Source organism: Macrotis lagotis, chromosome X (assembly GCF_037893015.1).
Source record: "Macrotis lagotis isolate mMagLag1 chromosome X, bilby.v1.9.chrom.fasta, whole genome shotgun sequence".
NCBI lineage: Eukaryota > Metazoa > Chordata > Mammalia > Peramelemorphia > Peramelidae > Macrotis > Macrotis lagotis.
Genome location: NC_133666.1, coordinates 608,557,509 through 608,570,245, shown reverse-complemented (window position 1 = coordinate 608,570,245; position 12,737 = coordinate 608,557,509). Strand labels below are relative to the sequence as shown.

The window sequence follows — 12,737 nt, the reverse complement described above, 5'->3', positions numbered from 1 at the left end:
AGATTCTTTTAGAAGGTGCCATTTTAGCTGAGACTTCAGAACCCAGGGAAGCATAGAGATAGACATGAGACGAGAAAGCATTCCATGCATGGGGACAGCAACTGAAAATGTTTAGTTTGAAAATGGAGTGTTTCATTCAAGGAATAGCCCAGGGAACTTAGATAACATAGAATGTCACTGGACCACAGATGACATGGTTAAGAATGTAAGAAGATATAGAAGACGGGGGAGGGGGGTCAGGTTATGAAAGTCTTTGAATACCAAAAAGAGGAGTTTTATATTTTGATCCTGGCATTTATTGAATATGATCTTGAAATGATCAGATGTGCATTTTTGTTAACTTAGTGGAGGATAGACTGAAGAAGGGAAAGATTTGAGGCATGGAGACCAATCATCAGGCTATTACATTAGTCAACTCTAACAGTAGGGATTTCAGGAGTAATATAAGCTCTGAACTAAATGAAATTCCAAATTTTTGTTCCAAAGAGTCTTCTGCCACACCAGAATATGGTCTTGATGTGTTGAACTCATTCTTCTCTAGAGAGTGTATGGCATTAGGTCAAGCTAATCTAATAAAAATGACAATTCTACCCAAATTAAATTACCTATTCAGTGCCATACCAACCAAACTACCAAGCTAGAAAAAAATAGAAACAGAATTCATCTGGAGTAGCAAAAGGGCAAGAATAGCAAGGTAATTAATGGGGAAAAAAATGTAAAGGAAGGTGGCTTAGTTCTACCAGATCTAAAACTATACTATAAAGCAGCAGTCATCAAAACTGCAAAACAGCAAAACTGTTAAGAAATAGGGTAGTGGAACAGTGGTTAGGATAAATTCAAAAGAAACCACAGCAAATGACTACAGCAATCTACTATTTAACAAACCCAAAGACAGCCTCTGGGATAAGAACTCACTATTTGACAAAAATTATTGGGAAAACTGGAAAATAGTAAGGCAAAAACTAGGTATAGAACTACATCACATACCCTATGCAAAAATAAGGTCAAAATGGGTACAGGATTTAGATATAAAAAGTGATACCATAGATAAATTAAAAGACCAAGAAATACCCTATCAGATCTATGGAAAGGGATAAATTTATGGCCAAACAAAAATTAGAGCATATTATAAACTGAAAATGAATTATTTTGACTATATCAAATTAAAAAAAGTGTCTCCACTGATAAAATTAATACTGCCAAAATTAGAAGGAAAGCAGAAATCTGGGGAAAGACTTTCATATCTTGGGATATAGAGAATTGCATCAAATTTATAAGGTCACAAGTCATTCCCCAATTGATAAATGGTTAAAGGATATGAGCAGTCAGTTTTCAAATGAAGAAATTAAAGCTACCTATATAAAATCATATGAAAAAATGTTCCAAATCATTATTGATTAGAGAAATGCAAATTAAAACAATAATGAGGTATTACTTCACTCCTATCAGATTGGCCAAGATGAGAAAAAGGGAGAATGATCAATGTTGGAGAGATTATGGGAGGATTGGGACCTTGATGCTTTGCTGGTGGAGTTGTGAATGGATCCAATTTTTCTGGAGAGCAATATGGAATTATGCCCAAAGAACAATAAAAATGTGCATTCCTTTTGACCAGCAATTCCAATTCTAGGTCAGTGTCCCAAAGAAATCATAAAAAATGGGAAGAGTCCAACATCTTCCAAAATATTCATAGCAGCTCTTTTTGTAGTGGCAAAAAATTGGAAATTGAGGGGATTCCCAACAACTGAGGAATGGCTAAACAAGTTATGGTACATGAATACTATGAAATATTATTTTTCTGTAAGAAACCATTGTGAGATGAACAACCTTGATGGAAGCAGCTCCTCTCAGCAGTTCAGAGAGCTAGGAAAACTGTATTAGACTGGTTATGGAAAATGTTATCCCCATCTAGAGAAAAAAAACAAAACAACAACAACAACACACACACACACACACACACACACACACACCTACACAAAAAACCCAAACCAACCTTTCAGATCTGATGAACACTTTATAAAAATTATCTTTTATATATCTTTCCCTTAATTCTAATTTCTCATGCTGAAAATTACTAATATGTAAACATGTTTATCCAAAAAATGTATATATAGTGTTAACCTGACTTTTTGCTGCTGAGGGGAAGGGGTTCAGAAGGAATGGTGGAAGGAAATTTTGTAACTTAAAAATATATATGTGCAAATGGATGACAATAAATAAAAAATAGAAAGTATAAAGCAAATACAGTTGCATCTCTGGTGTTTTATAGGGTAAAGATGGTCCTCCTGGTCCCCAAGGCCCACCTGGATTACCTGGAATTCCTGTAAGTAGCATGTGGTTATTTGTTCCTTCTAAATCATTCAAACTTTAGCCATAAAATGGCTAAAAAGGTTCAACATGGTAGTTGGAGAAGAGAGGAATTTACCAAGGGGACTGATATTTTACTCAGTCATTATTATTGTATACTATGTTTTACTTATCTAAAGTTCCTTAAGATTTACAAAGCCGTTTTCACATCAAGCCTATGACCTGGAGAGTGCCATTGTTGTCCAGATGAGTAAACTGAGGTCTAGAGAGTGTGAATTAATGTATCTAACATAACAGAAAAATCAGAGTTGAATTTAGGACTAAAACACACAACTTCTGTCATTTAAGTCCCTTGCCTGGTAAATCTTAAATTTCATTTTTACCTAAATGAATCCATAGATCCATTGCTATAAGTTGTATAAATGCTCCTCCTTCAGTGGTGCAAATTACATCTTACCCATGTCTCACCCTATTGTTCTTGTCTCCCATTAAATCCTCTAGGGTTCCGCCAGCATTCCAAAGAAATTCTCTTCTATGTCTCTTTATATGATTATAGTTAAAATACATTGGCTTTTAATTAGTTATTTCTCACTACAGGAACATACCTAGCATCATTCCTTTTTTGTTTATCTCTCTCTACGGGTATCCTTTATACTACTGAGTAGCATAATTCTTCATTGATTATATATTGATAATATTAATATGTTAATAGTCATGACTCTATGGCCCTTTGTGTGATACCTTTCCTTAGTTCTTCAGAGATTGTTTTTCCATTAGTCATAATCATATTGTCTCACCAGAAGAATGTAAATATTTTAAAAATACAATCCATTAAAAATGCTTTCCCATTCCCCAGAGATAATTCAATATCATCTTCTCCTATTCAGTTTTTGTTCCTGTTGTCTGTCCTAAAATTTATGTATTATATGTACATACTGATGTCTAAAGTCTGCTCAAAACATTTGTACTAATGAATCAGTTTAGGTTTTCCTTCTATAGCATGCATAATCTGGACAATAAACATTGCTCATCCATTTTGTTTTTCTCTATATGGATAGTAAGGCTTAACTCCTTTGAGCAGATACTGAGAATATACAGTTACATCTGGAGACTGTTTCATCCATCTAAATCAAGGGTGGGAAACCTTTTATCTACCAAGGGACATTTGAATATTTATAACATCATTTGCCTGACATATTTGGTCAATCACTTAATTAATTTACCCCTAAAAAGCTCCTTGATTTATTGAATTCCAAGACCAACTTGCAGGTGCTGTGGCAGTGACAGATAACAGACCTTATAAGGTCTGTGGGCCAGGCATTCCCCCCAATCCAGAGCAAGGATGCTTAATCTGAGGCCTATGAATTTAAAACATATCTACAACTATTCTGATTTAATTGAATTCCTTTGAAATCTACTGTATATTATTTGTGCATTTAAAAAGTTACTCTCAGGGAGCAGCTAGGTGGCACAGTGGATAAAGCACCTGCCCTGGAGTCAGGAGAACCTGGGTTCAAATCCAGTCTCAGATACTTAATAATTACCTAGCTGTGTGGCCTTGGGCAAGCCACTTAACCCCATTGCCTTGCAAAAACCTAAAAAAAAAAAAAGTTACTCTCAGAAGGCCAGCCAAGGATTGCTGTTTCTGACTGCCCAACTCATAGGAAATTCAGAGTGAAATCAATAAAATCAATTTTTTTGATGAGCAAAGTCACATGAAATACTTCTTGCTCTTATTGAGTAACCCATTGATTGTATTCCCATGACTTAAATTACAATGTGGTAGTGGTTCCCTTATACTAGACCAAGGCAAAATAATTTTATTCTGTAAGCAATTGAGAATGTGTATGTGAAGAATAGATTTTGCTAATGTTAGCTTTTTGATTGTAGATATCAATAGCTGACATGTACTTATAAAGATTTAAAGATTTTTAAAAAAATTTTGTGATAGCCCTTGTTTTTTATTTCATCTTTGAAGAAATTGATTTTTCAATAAATCCCATCCCCTTCTTCACTCAGACATCATCCTTTAAATATTTTTTAAAAGATATGGAAGGGGGTGGAGCCAAGATGGTGAAAGGAGAAGACCGTCTCTTAGTTGCTCTGGAGCAAAACTTATAAATCAAGGACTCTAACTACAATTTCGAGAGAAAGAACTCACAGAGGGATACAGTGAGACAATTCTCCAACCCAAGGTAACCTGGAAAAGAACAGAAAGGCTGGGCTCCATGGGTTGGAGGGCCGGCCCACTGGAGGGGTGGCCTGCCAGAGTGAAGGAACTTCAGTCTCCCAGAGGCAGCCCCAGGGTGCTGGAAGATGCAGCTCACAGCAGCAGGGCAGTTTCCTGACACCCCAGGGAACACCAGGCACAACTTGGGGGGAACAGTGGGGGACCTCTTCCAGAGTGAGCACGTGAACCCCAGCCCTCAGGGCACATAGCCAGCAGCATGGCCAGGGCAGCCCAGATCCAGGAACCAGAAGCAGGCAGAGCTAGTAAGCAGGAGCCCTCAGGGCATGAGCTCTCTTAGCCTAGGGAGGGGGTGGAGAGAGACTGCAGATCTCTGTCCCTGGAACAGGACTCTGGGGCTCTGCCACATTCAGATCCTGATCGTCTAGGCACCCCCCAATAGAACAGCAGCCCCCCCACCTCAGCCCCATGACAGAGGGGTGCACTTGTGGTCATTCACAGATCAGGAGGGAAGACAGAACCTCACACACTCAAAAGCTCAGGAAGCACCCCAAAACCAGGCACAGACTGCGAAAATGAGTAAGCAGAGAAAAGAGAGGAACATCATTGAGAAATACATTGTCTATGATCCCAAGAAGGATCAAAACACTCAATCTGAAGATGAGGAAGTACAAACTCCTGCATCTAAAGACTCCAAAAAAAAAAAAAAACAGAAATTGGGCTCAGGCCATGACAGAGCTCAAAAAAGTCTTTGAAAAGGAACTGAGGGAGATAGAGGAAAAATTTGGAAAAGAAATGAGAGAGATGCAGGAAAAACATGAAAAAAAGCATGAAAATCTCCTTAGTCAAGGAGATTCAAAAAATGTTGAATAAAATAACGTTAAAAACCAGCATAGGTCAAATGGAACAGTTGAAAAAAGTTATTAAGGAGAAGAATGCTTTAAAAAGCAGAATTGGCCAGATGGAAAAGGAGATAAGAAAGCTCTCTGAGGAAAACAAATCCTTCATACAAAGAATAGAACTCAGGAGAATGCTGATTTTACGAGAAATCAGGACTCAATACTTCAGAACCAAAAGAATGAAAAATTAGAAGAAAATGTGAAATATCTCATTGAAAAAACAACTGATATGGAAAACAGATTTAGGAAAAGTAATTTAAAAATTATTGGAATACCTGAAAGTCATGACCAGGAAAAAAGCATTGACATCATTTTCAAAGAATTATTACAGGAAAATTGCCCTGCTATCCTAGAAGCAGAGGGAAAAATGGAAATGGAGAGAATCCACCGATCTCCCCAAGAAAGAGATCCAAAAAAAAAAAAACCAACCCCAGGAATATTATAGCCAAGTTCCAAAACTCACAAGTCAAAGAGAAAATATTACAAGCAGCCAGAAGGACACAATTCAAATATCGTGGAGCTGCAGTCAGGATCACACAGGACTTAGCAGCAACTACATTAAAAGCTCATAGGGCTTGGAATATAATATTCCAGAAGGCAAAAGAGCTTAGAATGCAATCGAGAATCAACTACCCAGCAAAACTGAATGTCTTCTTCCAGGGAAAAAGATGGACTTCCAATGAACCAGGGGAATTTCAAATGTTCCTGTTGGAATGACCAGAGCTGAACAGGTTTGATCTTCAAATACAGGACTCAGGTGAAACATAGAGAGTGGAGGAGAAGAGGAAAATATGAGAGACTTAATGATGATGAACTACATGTATTCCTGTATAGAAAAATGATACTGATAATACTCATGTGAACCTTCTCATTTAATAGAGCAGGTAGAAGGAGCTTTTATAGATGAAGCACAAGAGAAAACTGAATTTGAAGATATATTGTGGTATAAAAATGGAGTCAATAGATAAAAGGGAAATGTAATGGGAGGAAAAAAGGAGAGAAGGAATAGACTAAGATATTTCATATAATAAGATTTTTTATTACAATGAGCTATTGCAATGATATGGAAGGAGGGAAGGCAAGGGGGAATTAGGGAATCTTCGCTCTCATCAGAGGTGGCTAGGAAAGGAAACAGCATATATACTCAATAGGGTATAAACATCTGTAGTAAGGAGGAGAGAAGGGGGCTGGTAGAAGGGGGGAATGTGAGTGATGGAGGAGAGGATGGACCATGGGGGGAGAATGATCACATATAACACATTTTCTTTTTTACTTCTTGCAAGGGGCTGGGATTGGATGGCCTATCTGGAACTATAGGGCTGGGTGGATGCTGGGTAAGGGGTGGTATGTAGACTCAGGGCCTCTTGGCCCCAGGGCCGTGGATCTGTCTGCTGTGCCACTCAACTAATCTACAGCAGAGACAGAGTGAAAGGAGAGAGAAAATATAGTTCATGGTAGTAGAGAAGTATGAATTGAGGGAGTTGCGATTAGCAATGGCAATGATGGAAAAATATGGAAGTAACTTTTGTGATGGACTTATCCTAAAGAATGTGATCCACCTGTGACAGAGCTGGTGGTATTGGAACAGAGACTGAAGCACATTTTTATTATTATTATTTTCTGGGGGTGTTGCAGGGCAAATGGGACTGGGTGGCTTGCCTGGGGCCACAAAGCTGGATGATGGTTGGGTGTCTGAGGCAGGATTTGGACCTGGGTGCTCCTGGCTCAAGTGCCAGTGATCTGTCTGCCACGCAGCCACCTACTGTTATTATTACAATTTTATTTTATTTGGGGTCTTTTTTTTGGTTTTTGTAGGGCAATGGGGTTGGGGTGGTTTGAACAGGGTCACACAGCTGGGTGATTATTGAGAGTCTGGGACTGGATTTGGGCTCAGGTGCTCCGGGCTCCAGGGCCAGTGCTCTGTCCACTGCACCACCTGAACATACCTATAATAATTATTATTATTAATTTTTCTCACCCCTTTACTTTATAATTTATGTGGGTCTATATTTTCTTGGGGGGTATTATGTTTACTCTTAAACAAGAATATTTTAGTAATGTATAAAAAAATTATTTGTTCTAAGTAAGAATAAATAGATAGATAAATAAATAAATAAATGGGGGGGGGAGGTGTATGGAAAAAAGCAATTCAACCAAACTAATCATTGCACCAGTGAAATCTTAAGGAGAAACAGTTATTCCATATTCACAGTCTCCTGCCTCTCAAAAAAATAATAAGTGGTACATGCTGATATCTCTTCTTTGGAACCAATTTTGATCATTAAAATACAAACCTGAATTATAATTTGTTACTGTTATTCTTCCCTTTAAACTCCTAAAGTCACTGTGTCTATTTTTTCCTTGTTCTTTTCATTTCCCTTTGCTTCAATTCATTTGTCTACATATTATTCTCTGTATGAATCCTGTGTTTTTTCATATAGTATAGTAATGTAATATTATATTCATGTACCATACTTTGTTTAGCTATTTCAGTCTTTAAGCATCCATCTTTTTTCAATTTTCTCCTATAAAAAAAGAGGAAATACTTCTTTATATCTTCAGTTTCCTTGTATTATGTTCATATAGTGAGATTTTAGGGTCAAAATGGTATTTGAGTCATTTTCATAGCATCATAAATGAGTAAAAAAAGGAAGAAGGAGAAGCAGAAGGAGGAGGTGAAGAAGAAGGAGGAGGGGGAGGAGAGAAGGGGAGAGGGAGGGGAAGAGGAGAGGAAGAAGAAGGGGAAGAAGAGAAAGAACAAGAAGGAAGAGGAGAAGGAGGAGGAAGAAAACAAAGAAGAAGAAGAAGAAGAAGAAGAAGAAGAAGAAAGAGGAAGAAGAAGAAAGGAAAAGAGTCTATATATTCTGAAAGGTATATAGTAACTTTCTTTGTGATGACAAAGAACTGGAAATTGAAGGGATGCCCATCAATTGGAGAATGACTGAACAAGTCATGGCATATGATAATGATGAAATACTATTGCGCTATAAGAAATGATGAACTCAACAATCTTAGGAAAACATAGAAAACCTTGCACAAAATAATGAAGAGAAGAACCAAGAGAACATTATATACAGTAACAGCAAATTGTTTTAAAAATGACTGAGCAAATAATAATTTTGTCTATTATAAATACCTAAATTTACTTTAAAGGACATGGAAAGAAAGAGATGCTATTTGCATCCAGAGAAAGAACTGATAAATAGAAGTATTAATGGAATAATTTTACATATATATGTGTATGTGTGTGTATATATATATATATATATATATATATATATATATATATATATATAAACAAACTACTTATACTAGAGTGGGGACAGGGGAGAGAAGGAAAAAATGAATTTACATATAACTTCATTATATTTTAAAGAAATAACAAGTTGTACATAATAGATTTGCAATTTCATGGGCAATCATTTTTTTACTTATACTCTATTATGGAAATTCATCTTTTATTCTATAAATTTTTGAAACAAGGAAAAGAAAGAAAGGGAAGGAGGGGGAGGAAAGTAGGGGAAGGAAAAGAAGAGGAGAGGAAAAGACAATAGGGCAACATAACCCTGGATTTTAATCCATTCATTCAGATGGGATATCATGGTGGTGCAGTAAAGAGAGAACCAATCCTAGAGTCAGGAAGACTTTAGTTCAACATAGCCATCAGATACCTACTAGTTATGCAACCCTGGGCAAGTCATTTAACTTCTGTTTACCTCAGTTTCCTCATCTATAAATTGAGGTGACACTAGCATCTATCTTTCTGGGTTGTTGTGAGCTTCTGATGAGATAATAATTGTGAAGTGCTTAATAAAGTTCTTGGTACATCATAAGTTGTGACATTTAAAAAGAATTCAAGAGGCATAATTTCTGAATAATTTCATAATTTTAGTACTAAGACCAACTGGTTGAAGAAGTGTTCCCCAGAGGTGCCTATTCAACTCTGATTGGTTAATCAAATGGAAGGTGAACTATTTTGGAATACATGACTTAGAGCCTTCAAATCTTTTCCAAAGAGATATGAATTTCCATAATATTGTCTTGATAGCAAGAACAATCAACATTTTCTGAACCTATTTGAGTAGACACAATGACTAGGAATATACCCACTGGTAATTTTTTTTACTTTCTGATTAGAGCTTGACCTTGGTAAATTTCTAAGAAAAATTATCTACACTGGTTGCTTTCTGGTTGAAGAAGTAGAAAATGGGGGGGAAAATCTTCATCCTAATATGATAATTAATTACCAAATATGAGAGAAATATTCATTTCTCACAATGCTCTATATAGTAGTAAATGATAATTATATGATATGCATGATGATCCATGATTCTAAGAAGACTTAGAAGATTCAGTAAGACAAATAAGAAGAACTAGGAGAGGAAGGTTTTGTGAAAACCAAGGGAGAGTGTATCAAGGAAGAGAGAATGGTCAGCAGTGTCAAATGCTACAGAGAGATCAAGAGAGACAAAGACCCAATTTGATATTTAATTTGACCCAGAACAAAAAGGCTTTAGTTCATCAGGAGGTCTGTTTGCAAAAAGTTGAGAAGTGAATAGACAATGAAGAAGTAAAGGCAATGGATGTAGATATGTAGATATTTTTCCTAGATTATTGTGTCAAGATTATTTGAGTCAAGGGAGTGCAGATAAATATTTAATAACAGACTCTCCAACTAGAATTAAGTTTTATCTGCAACATTTTCTTAGATTTAAACAATAAATCAAGCTTTGAGTTGTATAGTATTTGATGATTTTTGGGGTGTAAATGTTCACGCTGAAAATTTAGCCATGTGATTCTACAAATTGCTTAGAAATGACTCCAGCAGGACCCTCTTTTTAGTGGACTGCAGGATCAAGTGAAAATTCTTCAAGGATTTAGAAAATTAAGGGATGTCTATAGACCTCATGGAAAGATGAAGTGGATAGAGAGAGATTAAAAAATATTGGAGTTTTGTAAGCAGATTAAATCACAACTTTTCCATATTCAAATACTTTAATAGATAGACTCTCCATTATTTCCTTAATAGTATCTCCCTCAAAAAAAGTAAAAAAAAAATTAACTTCTTTCCCTCCAGCTTAATTTTGAATTCTCTTCTGCTCAATTTTAAGTTTCGTGAAGTAAATGATCTCATTTTATTTATATTTATAATTGATCCAACATCTGACACAATATTTTGACTACTAAATAAATGTTTGATGAATGGATGACCATAATCTATGAGAACTATAGATCCATGGATAAAAATATTTGAGAACTTTATTAAACATAACAAAATCATGCCTTCCTCATAATCCACTGAGCTAATATCCCCTATATGATGTTCTGGGCTCAAAGGCATCTATACATTGCAATGTGACTATTTGTCTAAGTGCCTCATGTTGGCTTTAATGGGAAAGCTGTGCTCATCCCTAATGGAGAAATATTTTTTTTTAATTGCACTCTTGTTCATGCTCTCCTTGACTTATCACTCTTCCAGCCCCTCTCACTTTGCACTCATGCATTCAGGAGATGTTTCAGAAAGCAAACTTTTAATTGAAAAAAAAATCAATAACAGTTTTGCTAAAGTCATCCTGTATTTTACCAGTATGCTAGGGGGCAATCAGTTCCTAGATATCTGCAGAGATATATTAAAACTATTTGACAGAAGTCTGCTGGCAAATTAATGTGAATTTTCATGAGGAGTTTCTATCTACGAACACTAAGGGAGTTAATTTTTTAAATTAAATTAAATTTAAAGGTTTTATTGCTATCTTTTGTTTTCATATCACTTATTTTCCCAGAAAAATACTTACTGAATTCTGACTTCATCCCAGAGCACTTTCATTAAAGCAAAGAATAAAAATTAGACAAAAAAATTCATGACAACAATTGAAAACCAAGTCTGAAGCATGAAAAGGCGGTTTATTTAAAGGAATCAGATTAAGTATAGATGTATTAAGTGTCAGATATTCTTTTAATGCTGCCAACTCATTTCTCTAATCCATACCACTGTTTTATATGCCAAAGCATTTTTACAGCAGAATCCCTCCAGGTCTTTTGGTCCAGTGTTCTATCTACTGTGGCCACCCAGCTTCCTTCAGTAGGTATGTGAGTAAGTCACTGTTACAAACTTAAAACAGATGGCTAGTGTATGGAATTACCTTTCTGAACTATGTAAAATTGTTCAAAGATTTGAGTTTGGCTAAAATCAATCAATCAAACAGCAAACTGTGCTTATACTTCACCTATGTACTTGGAATTGTGCTAGGTCTTGAAAATACAAAGACAGAATGAAACAATCTTTCAAGGAGATTTTCTAAAAGGATAACAGCAAGCATGTATATAAAGCCTACACAGAATAAGGGAAAAAAGAGAATAAATACAAGTTATTAAGATGAAAGATTGTAATAATGGAGTGGGTCAAGAAGATACTTCATATTGAATAATAAGGGGTCTATGAGGCAGAGGAGAGCAGGGAGTGCATGTCAGTGTATGACCCCTAAATACAGAAGGTGAGCGAACAAGGAAGAAACTATTAGAAGATTCCTCAGGCTCCCACCTCTTGATCATTTAGTTGTGTGACCACAGGGAAGTCAATTAATCTCCTTATGCCTTAGTTTCCTGATCTATAAAATGAAGATAGTAATAAGCAACTATCTCAAAATGCAAATTTAAGAGAATCCTATTAAGTGATCTTAGCAAAGCATTTTACCTATCTTTAAGCCCAATTCAATAGACAATTGCTAATTAGCATTAATTAGGAGAAGCTAAATGGCACAAAGGATGGAGCATAGGACTTGGATTCAGGGTAACTTTAATTATAATCCTGCCTCAGAACATTACTAGCTTTGTTACCCTAGGCAAATCTCTTAGCCTTTCTGAGCCTCAGCTTCCTTATTTGTAATATACTAGCACTTACCTTGCAGAATTATGGTGAGGGTCAAATGAGTTATAGTTTGCATAACTTAATGTACTACATAAATGCTACCTGTTAATTAATTGTTATACAATATAATAATTTTTTAACCTTGTTAGTTCTTGGCTTTGTTGAACACTGTCATTCCTTTAGACATATGACTATGTACAACTTTGATTTACCAGACCATTCACCATTGAGGGGAGTGGGGTGGAAAGGGAGAGTGGTAGAAAAATGTGTAATTTATAAATATATAGATAGATGGATGTTGAAAAACTTCCCTAACATGTAATTGGAAAAATAAAATGTCAATTTAAAAAAAGAAAATATTGACTGGGCCCAAATCCTTGAGGTATTGAAAGCATTAAAGGACAATGATTTTTGGATTCAGGACACCAGATTTGAGTCCTAGCTTGGCCTTGCATTGTGACTTTGGATATATAAC

At 35.9% G+C, this 12,737-nt stretch overlaps 1 protein-coding gene across 2 annotated transcripts in view; it reads left to right on the top strand.

Moving 5' to 3' along the window:
• Positions 1-12,737, top strand: part of COL22A1 (collagen type XXII alpha 1 chain) — a 665,867-nt gene that overhangs the window by 603,028 nt on the left and 50,102 nt on the right. For both annotated transcript variants that reach the window (XM_074202703.1, XM_074202704.1), the window contains exon 50: positions 2,270-2,323. In XM_074202703.1, coding sequence (XP_074058804.1) covers positions 2,270-2,323 — 54 coding nt within the window. The remainder of the gene's footprint in view (positions 1-2,269; positions 2,324-12,737) is intronic.